Source organism: Leucoraja erinacea, chromosome 2, assembly GCF_028641065.1.
Source record: "Leucoraja erinacea ecotype New England chromosome 2, Leri_hhj_1, whole genome shotgun sequence".
NCBI classification, from domain to species: domain Eukaryota; kingdom Metazoa; phylum Chordata; class Chondrichthyes; order Rajiformes; family Rajidae; genus Leucoraja; species Leucoraja erinaceus.
The window spans coordinates 32,594,121-32,612,800 of record NC_073378.1 but is presented as its reverse complement, the minus strand read 5'-3'; the positions used below and the strand labels follow the sequence as shown (position 1 = coordinate 32,612,800).

The 18,680-nt window shown below is 46.4% G+C and overlaps 1 protein-coding gene across 1 annotated transcript; it reads right to left on the bottom strand.

The window, feature by feature from the left end:
* Positions 1 to 382: 382 nt before the first annotated feature.
* LOC129708640 (RNA-binding protein 24) lies at positions 383 to 18,139 on the bottom strand. Its single transcript, XM_055654525.1, has 5 exons — positions 17,929 to 18,139; positions 17,025 to 17,243; positions 15,540 to 15,663; positions 14,303 to 14,357; positions 383 to 1,124 (listed from the first exon to the last, which is right to left on the bottom strand). The coding sequence occupies exons 2-5, from the start codon at positions 17,190 to 17,192 to the stop codon at positions 785 to 787; spliced, it is 687 nt and encodes a 228-aa protein (XP_055510500.1). The 5' UTR covers positions 17,193 to 17,243; positions 17,929 to 18,139; the 3' UTR covers positions 383 to 784.
* Positions 18,140 to 18,680: the final 541 nt, after the last annotated feature.

Genomic DNA, 18,680 nt, shown 5'->3' with positions numbered 1-18,680 from the left:
ATTTGAAATTGAATTCAAATTGAGAAAGCGAGAGAGAGAAAGAGAGAGAAAGCGACTTCATATATCCCCAATTACTTTGCATAGATCAGTATTAACAAAAAAGAGAGTGAGTTTCAGTGCTTTAAAATTCACATGGTAGTCACTACCATGATGTAGAATCGTCTCTTTATCTCACGAACCCCCTGATGTGCATGTTACATGTTTTTTAATTATTATTCTCACATGCCGCAGCGTCATTGCATGCAGCGCCTGCAGCTGAGATTATTGCAGTGATTTCCCTGATGAAGAAACAGTGTTTCGCAACGTGATTACACTATGTTTATGTCCATTGTTAACGCATGTTAAGTTGCAGACTGATTGAAGGCTTTGGACTTTGTATCTCTTTTGAAAAAAAAAAGATCTTCTTGATCGTAAACAAACACTTTCAGCCGTTCTGTCTTCTCCTGTTATGACAATATATATAGCACGACTCTTTGCAGTAATCAAAAAGCTGGAAAAATATTTCTCTCTTATCAGAAAGTAGAATACTTTTGTTTAAACCCCCCCACCCCACCCCTCCTCCACTGCCCATGTCCACTATTGTACTGACTGGGTAGTGTATGCAAAACAGAACGTTTCACTGTACCTAGGTACATGTGACAATAAAGTATCATATATTCATTCTGGAAGTGGTTGGGGATTTATGGAATATATTATGTGGTGGCTCTCCGGGAGTAGTGTGCACATTTTTTTTTTGTTTTGCTGCTGTTGTTGGGTTTTCGCGGAAGATGAGCCGGTTCCGTTGTTACTGCATGCGGTCTGTTTGCAGCTGCTGCGGTTGGTACTGACTGAAGGCTGCAGCAGCAGCAGCGGCCCCCGGCGCGGAGCTGGGCATGGGCTGCTGCACGGCGTAGCTGTAGCCGGCGGCCGTCATGTAGCCAGCGGCGGCGGCGGCAGGAGAGGCGGCGTACGGGTACTGCTCGTAGGCGGCGGCGGCGGCAGCTGCAGCCGTGGCTGCCGAGTACTGGGCGTAGGCCGTCCCGGTGTAGTCGATGTACGGGGAGGCAGCAGCCGCGGGCTGCACGTGCGGGATGACCACTCCGGGTTGCATGAAGGCTTGCGGGTAGACGTAGTGAGCTGGAATCCTGTGGGATGAGGAAGAATAAAAACAAAAACAAAAATTAATAAAAACAGTCAAGAAACAGCCAGCACCGCGATCGGGCTCGATCCGTCCACACTGTCATTTTATTTCTCTTTAAAATATCTAGATGTTATTGTGCATATAGGGTTGCCACAATAAAAACGGAGGGATTCATCACCCACTAAACTGCTGCAATATACATTGTTGGCCAACTTCTTAACAAAAATCGAAACAATTTGTGTATTAATTAAAAAGTGATTTAAATACAAATAGGTAGACAAAATTGCTGGAGATTTTTTTCCAGCATCTGCAGTTCTTTCTTAAATACAAATATGGGTATGTTTTATATTTATATTACACATTATATTTAATATTTACCCATTTCATTTAATTAATAAGAAGAAATGAATATTAATTTGAGCAGCATGAAACAAAGAACATTTTTTTTGTGCTGGAGTAACTCTAGAACACCTCGAAAGGAACAAACTTTTTGCGGCGTTCATAGTTCAACAGGTTTTGGGATAATTTCAGAAAATTAAAAAAAAAAATAATAATAATTGCAAGCAATTTCCTCATCATTATTTCACTCTAATGCTGAGATTCTTCCCAAGCAGTTTTGGTGGGGATAAGTTATTAGAAATAATATCCTGGCAACCCTATGTGATGCTATGCAGTTTTCACCACTCATTAATGATCGTATCATATCACAGATCCACAATCCCATCACCCTAATTAAAAGAAAAACCACAGGCAAAAATCCACAAACAAAATTAACCAAAAGAAGATACCAAACAAAAAAAGGCCACAAGGTGATAAAACACATGGTCACACAGCAAGATCACTCTGCACATGACATCTAGGGAGGGTCTCACTTGTCACCATTCAGGCTCCGATAATAATGGGGCCAGAGACACTACTACAAACACAGCACTGAACCCCCCCAGTCCATGTGCTTTACAGTCTAGGACGAGGTCACAGGTAGTCCTTGGACAAGGACTCGGACCTCATCCGATGGGCTGCAACGATCCACCTAGTGACACGCAAAAGAAAAAAATAAAGACACTAAAAGACAAAGGTTGGGGGGGGGGGGGGGGGGGGGGGGGGGGGGGGGGGGGGGAGGGGAGGGGTGGGGGGGGGGGGGAGGGGGGGGGGGGGGGGGAGGTGGAGGAAATGGGTGGAAAAGAGAAAGAGAATACATCACGGTGAGAGAGAGAAAGTTGACTGCAGAAAGATTTTCCAATCGTTTTCAGAAAGACAATGCAAGTACCCATCCCTGAGGATATACTGAAGGGTCTCGACCAAAATCCATCACATATTCCTTTTCTCCACGGATGCTTCCTGACCCGCTGAGTCACTGCAACCTTTTGTGTTTGTCCTGAGAATATAGATATTTGCAAGTTGTTCTAATCCATGAGATGCGTAGAAAGGATTCAACAAAAGACTCTAGGAACTCCAAAATTGAGTGAGTGAGTGAGTGAGTGTCTTTCAAGATGGAGTTAGATTTAACTCTTAGGGCGAACGGAATCAAGGGATATGGGGAAAAAGCAGAAACAGGGTACTGATTTTGGATGATCAGCCATGATCATATTGAATGGCAGTGCTGGCTCGAAGGGCCGAATGGCCTATTCCTGCACCTATTTTTCTGTGTGCGTGCGTGTGCTCGCCCAGATCCAGAGTAAAAGTTCTTTGTGTTAGTTCAGCCGTATCCACCCGCTCTCCATTGTCCAGAACCCACCAAAATTTGGTCACTGAGCAACTGGTTGGACTCAGCTACAGAGCTGTACAGCACAGAAACAGTCCTATAATAGACACAAATAGCACAATAGCACCTATTTTCTATGTTTCTAATAGACACAAAATGCCAGAGTAACTCAGCGGGTCAGGCAACTTAGACATAGACTCTTCGAGCCAGCACCGCCATTCAATATAATCATGGCTGATCATTCAGAACTCCTCCGTTCCTGCTTTCTCCCCATATCCCTTGATTCCGTTAGCCCTCAGAGCTATATTGAGTTTCTCAGAAGAGAAAGGATGGGTGTTGTTTTGGGTCGGAGCCCATCTCCAGTCTAAAGAGGGGACCCGGCCCGAAACGACAGTCTGAAGAAGGGTGTCGACCGGAAACGTCACCCAACCCTCTTCCCCAGAGATGTTGCCGGCCACACCGAGTTATCTATTGTGTCTATCCTCGGTGTATAGCGCTGTGGGCAGTTCCTTTCCACACAGAAACAGGCCTGTTGGCCCAACTTGTCCAAGGGTTGCTCCAAGCTCATTTCATGCTGCATGGTTTGTTATAATCCCTGTGGTAAGAGTTACTTACAACTTCTTGCAGTCAGTTTGTCTTGCTATCCTGTTTTGTTTCGAAAAGGCAAATCCATTTTGTTTCTAAAAATATCTTTGACAGTTAGTTGTCAGATCCAAGTTCAATTCAGCACAGGTGCTGTTGTCAGGGGCACAGTGGCATTTATTTTCCAAGTTTAAGGAGCAAATTTCTATTTTAGAATTATCTTTGCATTAGTCTGTATGTAATGAAAGTTGGGGGAAGAGGGTGAATCTGTGGAATTCATTGCCACAGAGAGCTGTGGAGGGCAGTTAGTGGATATTTTTAAGGCAGAGATTGACAGATTCTTGATTAGTAAAGGCGTCATAGAAACATAGACAATAGGTGCAGGAGTAGGTCATTCGGCCCTTCGAGCCTGCACCGCCATTCAATAGGACCATGGCTGATCATCCACAATCAGTACCCCGTTCCTGCTTTCTCCCCATATCGCTTGATTCCATTAGCCCTAAACTTAATCTAACTCTCTCTTGAAAACATCCAGGGAATTGGCCTCCACTGCCTTCAGTGGCAGAGAATTCCACAGGTGTCAGGGGTTATGGGGAGAAGGCAGGAGAATGGAGTTGAGAGGGAGAGGTAGATCTGCCTTGATTGAATGGCGGAGTATACTCCATGGGCCGAATGGCCTAATTCTGCACCTGGAAGTTATGAAATCAGATTCTTCAAGTTATAGTTTACATTTATGATAGAGATATTCAAGCACTTTGTTAATAATAGATGCCGAGAAACAATTCATCACCGGTCACGTTCAAAATTAGTTTTGAACCAGGAAGTCCAGTGGAACTCTCTAATTCATGATAAAAGAGATTAAAAGCATCACGGAATTATTATTGAAAATGTATTTTGATTAATTTTGCAATATTTTGTTTGTTATAAAACAGCTTTTCTGCTATTGCTCACCATGGATTAAAAATCCATCAGGCGAGAATGAAATGCTCGGAGAAGGAGAAAGAGGTGCAGCGCGCAGGCCTTGAACCTGGTGAGACACAGGAGGAGCCCGGCCAGGACTCACCCCACAGAGCCCAGGCCCTCCACGCACTAGAGTCTTCCAACCCCTGCAGAGTGGTTACTAAGATGGCTGATCCGTGGGCGGTTGCTGCTGGGATGCAAGTCGGGGCCTGATCAACCCCGGCTGGGTCGCCTGGGCGAGGGCGTCTGATGTTGTGAGACCCGAAACACCCAATGACCCCAGGTCACATCACTGAGGATGCGTTCCAGCACATCTAGAATAACATATATAACAATTACAGCACGGAAACAGGCCATCTCGACCCTTCTAGTCCGTGCCGAACACATAATCTCCCCTAGTCCCGTATACCTGCGCTCAGACCATAACCCTCCATTCCCTTCCCATCCATAGAAGATGTATATTTTTCACAGTGTCAGCTAATAATCACAGTTCTAGTCTCATTATTCCAACATCTTAATACTGATTGCTGCACCTTCTACTGATTCACTGATTGGTGAATATAGTATCTCTACATGATCGCCTATATCTTGTTTCCCTTAGCCCTAACCCTGGTAATATCAGTGTGGAGTTTTATGTAGCAGCAGGCGAGGGCTAAATGGACCGAGCTGCCAGTGGAGGCCGTTGGAGCCATGGCTCTTTATTTATCACATGTATAGAGGCACAGTGAAATTATTTTTTGTATACAGTTCAATAAAGTATTTTACCAGATACTATAACAGCAATTGAAATGCACTTGGATTCATTGGTCACCCTCGGACCATCCTTGTTCAAACTTTGCTGGCTTTACCTTGCATTAAATGTTATTCCCTTAACATGTATCTAAACACTGTAAATGGCTCGATTGTAATCACATAGAAAATAGATGCAGGAGGAGGCCATTTGGCCCTTCGAGCCTGCACCGTCATTCACTGTGATCATGGCCGATCATCCACGGTCAATAACCCGTGCCTGCCTTCTCCCCATATCCTTTGATTCCGCTAGCCCCTCGAGCTCTATCTAACTCTCTTTTTAATTCATCCAGTGAGTTGGCCTCCACTGCCCTCTGTGGTGGAGAATTCCACAGCTTCACAACTCTCCGGGTGACATTTTTTTTTCTCATCCTTTTCACCCAGCGAGTTGTGAGTTTGTGGAATTCTCTGCTACAGAAGGCAGCGGAGTCCAATTCACTGGATTAATTTAAAAGAGAGTTAGATACAGCTCATGGGGCTAGCGGAATCAAGGGATTGCGTATGGCCTTTCTGCTGACTGGTTAGCACGCAACAAAAGCTTTTCACTGTACGTGTGGCAATAAACTAAACTGAGGTACATGGATAGAAAAGGTTTATGAACCAAAAGCAGGCAGGTGGGATTAGCATAAATGGCGTGTCTCATTCAGCATGGGAAAGCTGGGCCGAGGGGCCTGTTTGGAGACCATGCTGTGGTCCATGCTGTGTGACTCCATGAATCTAAAACAAATAGGATCTTTTGGATGCGTTTCATGAGCTTTTATTTTCGCACCATCTACCTCATTGGAGACCCTCACACTATATTTAAGGGCCTGTCTCACTTGGCGATCTTTTTCCGGCGACATATCAATGTCGCCAAAAGATTTTGTACATTTCAAAATCCAGCAGCGACAAAAATAATGTTGCAACACTTTAAAACAACGCCGCGCGTCACTATGTCATCACGTCGCGCGTCACATCACGGTGACCTGATACGTCAGTCAATGATGCTGGCAGGCGACTCCGCAAAAAATAAATAATATAAATAAATAAATAAATACATCGCCAAGTGGGGCTGGCCCTGTAATCTTTCCGCTCTGTAATCTTTACCCTATTGTCTTTCCGCTGACTGGATAGCGCGCAACAAAAAGCTTTACACTGTACCTCGGTACATGTGACAATAAACTGAACTAAACCGCGCTGGATTTCAGTTTTCTATGCTACGCCTCTGATTTTAAAGGGACCCTTCTTCAGACTGACCGGGGGGGGGGGGGGGGGGGGGGGGGGAGAGAAGAGAGATAGGCAGATAAGGAAGTATGAAGGTGTGAAAAGGGCAAAGGGGATGGAGTTCAAGGAAAATGCAGAATAGATCATTATTAGCCTGGAGAAGGCAACAACAGAGCAAACAGAGATAAAATGTTGTGGGAGACAGTCAGACTGGTCAGAGAACTGGGAAGGGAGAGGGATAGCGAGAGAGAGAGAGAGAGAGAGGGGGGGGAAAAGCAAGGGTTACTTGTTCAATGTTCAATGTTCAGACTGCTGGGGTCATAAGCTGGCCAAGCAAAATATGAGGTGCTGTTCCTCCACTTAGCGCTGGGCCTCTCTCTGACAGTGGAGCCCTTTTGTTACACAGTGCACTGTCAGGGAGGATTTTGCAGCAGCACCAATGCATGGTAAATGCTGATGCGACAGATCGCCCAATACTGCTTGTCAACCGAAATAGATGAACGTATACCAGTCATGAGGGAGAGAATTAAGTCCCACTGACCCAGATTGGCCCGGATAACAGAAAAGAACCGGTCACCCATGCAATGCCCCCGAACTGCTTCATCAGCAAAACACGGCATCCCAAATACCATCGAGAAAAACAGAAACAAAGGGAAGTGTCAGTGAATACTTAATTAATAAAATATGTGTTGCAAAATATAGGTAATTTGCTGACATGCAAATAAAATGTTGTTAGCATCCCCTGGTGGAAAACTGACAATTTATATCCAATACATTTACTGTTGTACAGCGCGGAAACAGGCCCTGTTGCACACCGAGTTCGCAACGACCTGCCATCCCCCCACACATTGACACCAGGGACAATTTACACTTGCAATTAATTAATCTACAAACCTGTGCGCCTTTGGAGTGTGGGAGGAAACCGAAGGATCAGGGAAAACCCATGGGGTCATGGGGAGAATGTACAAACTCTGTACAGACAGCACCCGTAGTCGGGATCGAACCTGGGTCTCAGGCGCTGTAAGGCAGCAACTCACCCTCAAATACATATTCTACACACAAAATAATGGTCGTGTGTATTACTCTAGTTGTTTCTGCAGATTTTATACTGGTTATCACATCACATTCCATGGCAGATGACAATTATCAACTTACCTTTCAGAAATAACCTTCCGCCTAAGCCACCTTCACATGGCGGTGATAGGTGATAGGTGATCAGGTATGTTGATTAAAATCCATGATTTTTCATGTGCATTGACTTTAAATTTACACCACAAGCAGCTGGCATGCTTCAATTACGCTCCACTTAAAATCTCTTTCCCCCCTCCCTATAAATCCATCATCATAAAACTGGTCCTGTACTCGCTGGAGTTTAGCAAGATGAGGGGAGGGGGACCTCATTGAAACTTACCAAGTAGTGAAAGGCCTGGATAGAGTGGATGTGGAGAGAATGTTTCCACAAGTGGGAAAGTCTAGGACCAGAGGCCACAGACACAGAATAAAAGGACGCTCCTTTAGAAAAGAGATGACAAGGGATTTCTTTAACCATATAACCATATAACAATTACAGCACGGAAACAGGCCATCTCGACCCTTCTAGTCCGTGCCGAACATGTATTCTCCCCTAGTCCCATATACCTGCGCTCAGACCATAACCCTCCATTCCTTTCCCGTCCATATAACTATCCAATTTATTTTTAAATGATAAAAACGAGCCTGCCTCCACCACCTTCACTGGAAGCTCATTCCACACAGCTACCACTCTCTGATTAAAGAAGTTCCCCCTCATGTTACCCCTAAACTTCTGTCCCTTCATTCTCAAGTCATGTCCCCTTGTTTGAATCTTCCATACTCTCAGTGAGAAAAGCTTATCCACGTCAACTCTGTCTATCCCTCTCATCATTTTAAAGACCTCTATCAAGTCCCCCCTTAACCTTCTGCGCTCCAAAGAATAAAGACCTAACTTGTTCAACCTTTCTCTGTAATTTAGGTGCTGAAACCCAGGCTAGTAAATTCTAGTAAATCTCCTCTGCACTCTCTCTATTTTGTTGACATCCTTCCTATAATTAGGCGACCAAAATTGTACACCATACTCCAGAATTGGTCTCACCAATGCCTTGTGCAATTTTAACATTACATCCCAACATTATACTCAATGCTCTGATTTATAAAGGCCAGCACACCAAAAGCTTTCTTTACCACCCTATCTACATGAGATTCCACTTTCAGGGAACTGTGCACAGTTATTCCCAGATCCCTCTGTTCACCTGCATTCTTCAATTCCCTACCATTTACCATGTACGTCCTATTTTGATTTGTCCTGCCAAGATGTAGCACCTCACACTTATCAGCATTAAACTCCATCTGCCATCTTTCAGCCCACTCTTCCAACTGGCATAAATCTCTATGTAGACTTTGAAAATCTACTTCATTATCCACAACCACACCTATCTTAGTATCATCTGCATACTTACTAATCCAATTTACCACACCATCATCCAGATCATTGACGCACATGACAAACAACAGTGGACCCAACACAGATCCATGTGGCACCCCACTCGTCACTGGCCTCCAACCTGACAAACAACCATCCACCATTATTCTCTGGCATCACCCATTCAGCCACTGTTGAATCCATCTTGCTACTCCACCATTAATACCCAACAATTGAACCTTCTTAACCAACCTTTCGTGAGGAACCTTGTCAAAGGCCTTACTGAAGTCCATATATACAACATCCAGTGCTTTACCCTCATCAATTTCCCAAGTAACCTCTTTAGTCAGAGGGTGGTGAATCTGTGGAATTCATTGCCACAGAAGGCTGCGGAGGCCAAGTCGATGGAAATTCTTAAGGCGGAGATTGACAGACACTTGATTAGTATGGGTCTCAGGGATTATGGGAAGAAGGCAGGAGAATGGGGTTGAGAGGGAAAGATAGATCGGCCATGATTGAATGGCCGAATGGCCCAATTCTGCTCCCATCACTTATGAACGATGAACATGAACATAGAATGCTACAGCACAGCCCTTTGGCCCAGAATGTCCAAACCAAACATAATGCCAGGTTAAACTAATCTCCTCGGATGGATGCAAGAATTTCATTGCGCAGTGGTGCATAGAGAACCATAGAACCTCTGGCTGCACGTGATCCATATTGCTTTATTCCCTGCATCTCCATGTGCCTAACAGCCTCGTAAATCACTGTCTCTGTCTTATCTGCCTCCACCACCACCACCCCTGGCAACGCCACACTTTGCGCAAAAAAATAAATCTTGCCCCGCACATCTCAGTTAAACATTGCCCCCCTTGTCTTAAAGCCTTTAGTCTTTCAGAGATATAGCGTGGAAAAGGGCCCTTTGGCCCGCCTAGTCCAAGTCGACAAGCATTAACCCGTCCTGTACATTAGTTCTATCCTACAGGCTGGGAACAATTTGCAGAAGCCAATTAACCTACAAACCTGCGCGGGTTTGAAGTGTGGGAGAAAACCGGAGCATCCGGAGAAAACCCACACAGTCACAGGTAGAACGTGCAAACTCCGCACAGACGTCCCCTGTAGCCAGGATCAAACCCGAGACACTGGCGCCGTGAGGCATCAACTCTATTGCTGCGCCATTGCACCACCCACAAATGGTCTTTACATTTCTACCCTGGGGAATAGGTTCCGAATATCTACCCTGTCTATGCCTCCCATAACTTTTCTCCCTCATAGACTCATTTAGGGTCCCCCCCAAAATGGCATGTACCAGTTGCCACAAACAGACTGGCAAATTCCTCACTCTTACCACTGGGTAAAACAGTAACATGAGTGATGGTGAAGTGATAAGCAGCGGGCAGCATGGTGGCGCAGCGGTAGAGTTGCTGCCTTACAGCGCCAGGGAACCCGGGTTCCATCCCGACTATGGGTGCTGTCTGCACGGAGTCTGTACGCTCTCCCCGTGACTGCGCGGGCTTTCTCAGAGATCTTCGGTTTCCTCCCACGTTCCAAAGTGGAATCTCATGTAGGTTTGTAGGTTAATTGGCTTGGTACAAATGTAAATTGTCCCTAGAGTGTGTAGGATGGTATTAGTGTGCGGGGATCGCTGCATGGTGTGGACACCGTGGGCCGAAGGGCCTGTTTCTCCAAACTAAAACTAAACTAAATTAGGAGCAGAATTTGGCCATTTGACCCATCAAGTCTACTCCATCATTCAATCATGGCTGATCTTTCCCTCTCAACCCCATTCTCCTGCCTTCTCCCTATAACCTCTGTCCCCTTAATTCCTCATTGATTCTTAAGAATCTTTTATAATAATGGCACCTAGATGTAGACTTTCAACAAGCAGCAGCATATTTTCTAATCTGTTAATTCATCATTCGATCTTCTCTGAGAGAATAAATAATTATGCCACCATTTATTTCTCTGATGTATACAGAGTCTTAGTTCTGGGATCATTCTATTAAACAATTTTTGTTTACTTCTTGCTTTCAGTGTTTTTCTTCTACATGAAAATTACCTTTGTATAAATAAGTAATAAGTTTTCATACAGATTGCTGTTTAAAAAACCTGTTCTTCATTTAGTGCATAAAACCATGAGAGGAATAGATCGGGTAGACGTGGAGTCTTGCCCAGAGTAGGGGAATTGAGAACCAGAGGACTTGGGTTTGAGGTGAATCAATCAGTGATACACCGTGGAAACAGGCTCTTCAGCCCAACCTGCCCACACCGCCCAACATGTCCCATCTACATTAGCCCCACCTATCTGCGCTTGGCCCATATCCCTCTAAACCTGTCCTATCCATGTACCCGTCTACATGTTTCTAGTACCTGCCTCAACTTTCTGCTCTGAGAGGGGGGGCGGGGGGGGGGAAATATTTAACAGGAACCCGAGAGGTAACTTTTTCACACAAAGGGTGGTGGGCGTATGGCACGAGCTGCCAGAGGAGGTAGTTGAGGCAGGTACTATCGCAACGTTTAGACAGGTACATGGATAGGACAGGTTTGAAAGGATATGGGCCAAACGCAGGCAGGTGGGACTAGTGTAGATGGGACATGCTGGTCGGTGCGGGCAAGTGGGGTCGAAGGGTCCATTTCCATGCTGTACCACTATGACTAGGGATAATCCTAACTACGGATGCTGTCTCTACGGAGTTTGTACGTTCTTCTTGTGACCACGTGGGGTTTCTCCGGGTGCTCCGGTTTCCACCCACACTCCAAAGACGTGCAGGTTTGTAAGTTAATTGGCTTCGGTAAAAATGGTAAATCATTGTGTGTGTGCGCGCGTGTGTGTGTGTGTGTGTGTGTGTGTGTGTGTGTGTGTGTTAGAGTACGGGTGTCAGCGGTCGGCGCAGACTCGGTGGGCCGAAGGGCCTGTTTCCACGCTGTGTGACTCTGGACACTGGCAAGCCTCAGTGGTGGTGGGTCAAGGGCTGGGGAGGGGGGGGTCGGACTTTTGCTGGAAATTCACAGAAAACAGAACAGGTGGTGGAATGTGAAACCAGAGCTCTCCAGGGCCACTCTGGTTTAAACTCCGGGGATCTGTGAACACACACACACACACATACACACTCCCTGGCCTGTGCCATTTTACACCGGCTGACTGACAAGACAGGCTGCGGAATGACTCCCAGCTCTATTTATAAGCATCTGCTAAATCGATCCACCAGACGAGCAATATCTGTATAAGGCAAAATGAGCAACTTTCCGTGCGTAACTCAAGGGTCACGATCAAAAAAATTGTCCGATCCAAATGCACGTGGAACATACGACCGTGAAAGTGTCAATTTTACAAGTGCAACACAACACCAATGATAATGATCCAGTCGGAGGATTTGGTCTCATCAAATTCTGCACACAAGTTATTGTTTCTTAAAGAAAAATAAATTTTAGAAGCGAACTGAATAATTGATCATCAAGTGACTTAATTAAATAATTCTGGTAAACTAGATTGAGTTGGACAGGTGGGCTGGTGTAAGAGATCTGGGGTGTTAAATTGGATCTGTACTTATAAAAATTAGATGAGACCTTGGGATTACTGCGTATAATGAAACAACCGCTGCACCTTCCTGAACTTAAGCCACTCAGTGTTTCCACCCCAATCATTGTTTTACTCATTCATTATTTACTGAACTTATTGTTATATGTCATCATTTATTCATGGATGGGGGGGTGAGGGGGGGGGGAGGAAAGCAGATGAGCAGACAAATTGTGTACACACTTGCTTCAAAAGTACACCTTATTAGTAACTTTTTTTAAATGATGGGGCTTGTAGGTCGCGCATTTTGTGTTTTCTGGTTTTCCTAAATAAGGGCGGCACAGCGGTATAGTTGCTGCCTTACAGCGCCACAGATCCTGACTACGGGTGCTCTCTGTACAGAGCCTGTACGTGACCGCGTGGGTTTCCCCCGGGCGCTCCGGTTTCCTCCCACACACCAAAGACGTGCAGGTTTGTCAGTTAATTGGCTTGGTAAAATTGTAAATCGCCCGCTAGTATGTGGAACATAGTGCAAGTGATGGCCAGTCGGCACGGACTTGGGTTTCAACTAAACGTTTAAAATACACAAAAGATATATGCACAGTCCACCAAAACTCATGACTTAAAAAGTTCCCCTGCACATGTGTTGCATGCTGCGAGTACTATTTCAAGAGAATGTGCAGGTGATATTTGTAGATATTACATAATATGCTTGTGAAGTACGTATCTTTCAAAATAATTTAGCTCCTAACTTTTAAAATGTTCAAATCCATTGGGCAAACATTCAAGTGCTATGTATAGAGTGGCTAATTTCTACGAGGAGGAGATCTAATACCTAGCCTCGAATTAGACAGACCCAGCATACAAAATGGCTTTAGGAGATCTAGCACTTGGAAATCATGCTTGATTACTATATAGCCGATAATTATCAAATACTGTACCCAAGGCTTTATGGAACATACAATGAAAGCACTTGTGTTAAATTTTTTTTTTTTTTTTTTTTTTAAATTTTTTTTTTTTTTTTTTTTTTTTAAAAAACATCGCAACATGCAAGCGAAGAATGGATTTGGTAATCAACAAAAATAAAACAAAAGTCACACAAGATTTAGCACTCACTACAACCCAGAAACTGGTGTGTTAAACTGGAAATCAAGCTACAGCAACAAAGCAAAATAATGTCAGATCCCCTGCTCACAACGGCAAAAAAACAAAACAAATCACTCTCGAACAAAGAAAACTCCAGAAAAGTCCTCACTACAGCTCTCTCCATTAACAAAAAAGCACGCATTTTACTCGTTTAGCTCTAAACACCACTTCATTAAAAGTAAAACAAAATTAAAAGCACACGCAGCTCTAGTACACTTGAACAAAAAAATAACGTACATGCAACAGTTAATCACCATTTTTTTAGCTTGTTTGAGTGTTTGACTCTACTGGTTACTGTTTAAGATCTGCTCATTCCGTAACTATTGCCACCTCATATCATCAAATCCTTCTCTCATCATCATGTTATCTTAACTGTAAACGGACCCTGTCAGATCAGAAAGAAATACATAGAATTGAGTCAAGCCAAAAAGGGGGTCGAAGTCGACCGGTTATATAAAAATAATAAGCACACAACACCGATGGACTGGACCACAGAGGTGGCGTGTCTGGGAGTTTGGCTGGACGAACGGAATCATTTGTCGACCTTGACTCGTTGAGAAATGGCACAGCAGAATCAATGTATATTTCCCCCCCCCCCTTCTCTGGTTATTTGTTTCACTATATCCGTCCTTTGATAGAGGATAGTTAGCCAAACAGACACATTATTGCCACTTTTCCAGCTGGTCCTCATTTACAGTGCAGCGCGGAGGTGTAGCGTTTACTTAGCCGCAGCTCCGTGCAGTCCCAAGACGTTACAATTACATGTATGTACATATATATATATATATCTGTGTTTGAGCAAGTGGAACAGGTTATGCACTGTGGCGGGAGAGGAGCAGCACTCACCCATAAGGTCTGGGCACAAACGCGGGGTGAATCTGTTGCACTCCGAAAGCGAAACCTGTCGAGGAAACAAAAGGTTCAGTCTTGACACGCAGAGACAAGTAAGGAGCGTGAATGATACTGACACGCCGATACCATGAGAACGTTCATCGTCCATTGCAAGGCATATCGCACGGTCCAGATTAACTGAGACACAAGAGACTGCAAAAGCCGTAAACTTCAGCAAACAAAACACAAAGTGCTAGCCACAAGGAACTGCAGTTGTTGGTCAAACAACCACAGAAGACACAAAGTGCTGGAGCAACTCAGCGGGTCAGGCAGCATCTCTGGGGGACATGTTTAAGAAAGAACTGCAGATGCTGGAAAAATCGAAGGGAGACAAAAAATGTTGGAGAAACTCAGCGGGCGAGGCAGCATCTATGGAGCAAAGGAATAGGTGACGTTTCGGGTCGAGACCCTTCTTCACAGATACTTCTTCTCTCTGGGGAACATGGCTAGGCAACGTTTCGGGTCAGGGATTCCACCTTCTCCAGAGATGCTGCCTGTCCCACACCGTTCCCCCAGGACTAAAGTGATTACAACAGAAGGACAAACTTATTTTTTGCTTTCAAGATGTTTGCATTTAAATTACTTCAAACAGATTTTTATTTGGTGGAGACACAAGGAAACTTGCTAGTTTATCAAAAAGTGCTGGGGTAATTCAGCGTGCCAGGCAGCATCTCTGGAGAACGTGGATAGAAGAAGCGCCCTGGCCCGAAACGTCGCCTAGGCATGTTATTCAGAGATCTAGAAACAAGGAACTGCAGCTGCTGGTTCACCAAAAAAAAGACACAAAGTGATGGAGTAATTCAGCGGGCCAGGCAGCATCTCTGGAGAACATCGATAGAATATTCTTGGCGACCTGAAACATGGCCTAACCATATTCTCCAGAGATGTAGAAACAAGGAACTGGAGGTAAAATTTGTAGGGACAAACTGCAGATGCTGGTTTACACCAAAAAGCTGGAGTGTCTCAGCGGGCCAGGCAGCATCTCTGGAGACAAGGAATAGGTGACGTTTCGGGTTGAGACCCTTTAGATGCTGATTGACAAAAAGAAAGAAGGTGTTGGAGTAACTGGAGCATCTCCACCCAGAGATGCCTCCTGACCTGCCGAGTTACTCTGACACTTTGTGTCATTTTATTTTGGTTTAGTTTATGGCAGAGTTTACCTGGAGAGTCCCTGCCTCAGAGTCAAACTCACCTGGCTGCATGATGCGAGGTTTCGCCCCCAGGTACGCCAGGTTGACGTTGGCTTTCCTGCCGTCGATGATGGGGTTGGGATCCTTGCAGGCTCGCTCTGCCGACGACCGGTCAGCCATGGTCACCTGCGTGGCATGGTAGAGGGACCGGGGAAAGGGGGGGGGGGGGGGGGGAGGAAGAAGAGATACAACCCGGCGTCAGTAAACAAAAGACGGGGCCACATTTAGCACTCTCTAAGCAGTATGACCGTCAAAGGTCAGGGAGAGAAGGCGGGAGAATGGGATTGAGAGGGAGAGATAGGTCAACCATGCTTGAATGGTGGAGCAGACACGATGGGCCGAATGGCTTAAATCTGCTCCATGTCTTATGGACTATCTAAATCACTCAGGCACCCACACGACTCAGATGTACAAGACTAATTCAAGGGGAGGCAAGAAGCTGGAGTAACTCAGCGGGTCGGGCAGCACCCTCTGGAGAAAAGGAATAGGTGACGTTTCGGGTCGAGGCCCTTCTTCAGACGGAGAGCCAGGCGAGAGGGAAACGAGAGATATATAGAAGGTACGCCAGACAAATTAATGAAAAATATGCACAAAGCAAAGATGATCAAGGTGGGGCCCCCTGTTCCCTGTCGGATAGGGGATAACGCGTTACACAGTGAAACGTTGGTGTGGGGAAGAACTGCAGATGCTGGTTTACAGCTGAAGATAGACATAAAATGCTGGAGTAACTCAGCGGGTCTGGCAGCATCTTTAGAACCTTTCCTTCAGCTAATAATGAAGTATTCCACATTTCCTTGATCATTGTCTGCTTTTCATAAGTGATAGGAGCAGAATTAGGCCATTCGGCCCATCAAGTCTATTCCACCATTCAACCATGGCTGATCTATCTCTCCCTCCCAACCCCTTTCTCCTGCCTTCTCCCCATAACCCCTGACACCCGCACTAATCAAGAATCTATCTCTGCCTTATCTACAGTGGAACCTTCAGACCCTTCTATCTTACCTTTCCCCTTGCGGAAGTGTGAAGTGTGAAAACCCACACCTCCAGATTCAGGGACAGTTACTTCCCAGCTGTGATCAGGCAACTGAACCATCCATCCTACCAGCAACAAGAGAGCAGACCTGAACTACTATCTACCTCGTTGTTGACCATGGGACTCTCCTTGATCGGACTTTGCTGGCTCTCGGACTATCTTAGATCGGACTTTGTTGCCTTGCACTAAACGTTATTCCCTTATCATGTGTGTCTGCACACTGCGAACGGCTCGATTGTAATCATTTATTGTCTTTCTGGATAGCACGCAAAAAAAAACGTTTTCCCCGTACCTCGGCACATGTGACAATAAACTAAACTAACGGGTAAACTAAACTGAAGATAGACACAAAGTGATGGAGTAATTCAGCGGGGCAGGCAACATCTCTGGAGAGAAGGAATTGGTGACCTTTCGGGTCGAGAACCGCCTTCGGACCAAACTAACGGGTACTTACAAAACCGTAGCCGCGGGACTTGCCCGTCTGCCGGTCGGTGATGACCACCGCCTCCTCGATGTCGCCGAACACCTCGAAGTACTTGCGGAGGGACGCGTCGGTGGTGTGGTAGGGCAGTCCTCCAACGAAGATCTTGGTGAAGGTGGTGTCCCTCTGGCTCGTGTGCATCTTGCCCCGGCGGCAGGCTGCAACAACTCAGCGGGCAGGGACTTTCCGAGGCTGCAACAGGTAGAGAGGGAGAGAGAAGGGGGGGAGAGATAGAGAGATAGAGAGAGAGACGACGCCAGGGGTTAGGGGAGGAGAGGGGGGAGAAATACAATGATTTTTTAAAATGCAACACACTCTTCTCCCACCACACTCCCCAATTTTAAATGCAACACACTCCTCCACTCTGTTCCAATTCTCCCACCTCAATTTAAATGCAAGACCCTCTCCCCCCCTTACACCCCTTCCCCAGCTCCTATAAATGCAAAAACACTTTCTGAGCACCTCTTCACCCACCAGTTCGCCAAATTTAAACACTTTGAACCAATTCCACCTCCACGATTTAAATGCAGCACACTCTTCCCCCCTTCTCTCTCCCCCTTTGCTCTCCTTCAATATAAACGCAACACAACTCTTCTCCCACCTCAGTTTTAATGTAACACTCTCCCCCCCCCACATTTAAATGCAACACACTCCGTGTCCCTTGCACCCCTTATCTTCCTCTTTCTTTATCTCTCTCTCTCTCCCTGCCCCAACCCAATCGGCCTGTTTGTTATAAACTCTTGCCCACTATCCCAATCAATAATCAAATAAGCAAGCAAGTTTGCAGCAAGGCAGATGAAATGCAAAAGTACGAGTTGCGAAGAGGAGGAAAAGGGGCAACAACGAAAATAACCCCTACACATATTATACAACGTACTTGCGGGGCATGAGCTCGTCCCGCTCGTAATCTGCTCTTCCCGCTGCCCGGGCTCTTTAAGTGCCCGTTGCCGGCCGGTCTGCTCCTGTCACTCACGCGGCGAGACCACGCCCCGTCTGTCGATGGCCACGCCCCTCAGACGCCGCGCTCCCCGTCCCGACCAAAGATTAGGTCCGGACGACAGCTCCATTGTTCGCGTCACCGAGCACAAGCCACGCCCACACTCAGCCGGGAGACACCCACCCCCACTAGCTCCTCCCCCTCGATTGTTCCCGTCATCAAGCGCAGAGCCACGCCCCTCCCATTGTCAGTTAACCGTCACCGCTGGCCGTATCCCCGCCCCCTCACGTCATCACGCTCCTCCTCCCTTCGGTCGTTCGCGTCATGAGCCACAAACCACGCCCACTGGCAGCTGGTCACGCCCCCTCCCCCTACGCGCGACAGAAGCCACGCCCCCTTGCCCCACTCCCGCTCGCCGCCGCCAACGTGCTTCAGGGGCGATGCTCGCACCCGGCGACTCGATGGATCCCGTCACCGAACATCAGTCAGATGACCACGCCCTCCTCCACCACTAGCCACGCCTATTCCCCCGCCTGGCCACGCCCCTCGTGCTACGGCGCGCCCCATCGATCCAGTGGTCCGAGCACAAGCCGCGCCCCCACAGCTGTCAGACGCCAGCCACGCCCACCAGTCGCCAGCCACGCCCACCAGTCGCCAGCCACCACCCACCCTTCGACAGCCACACCCATCAG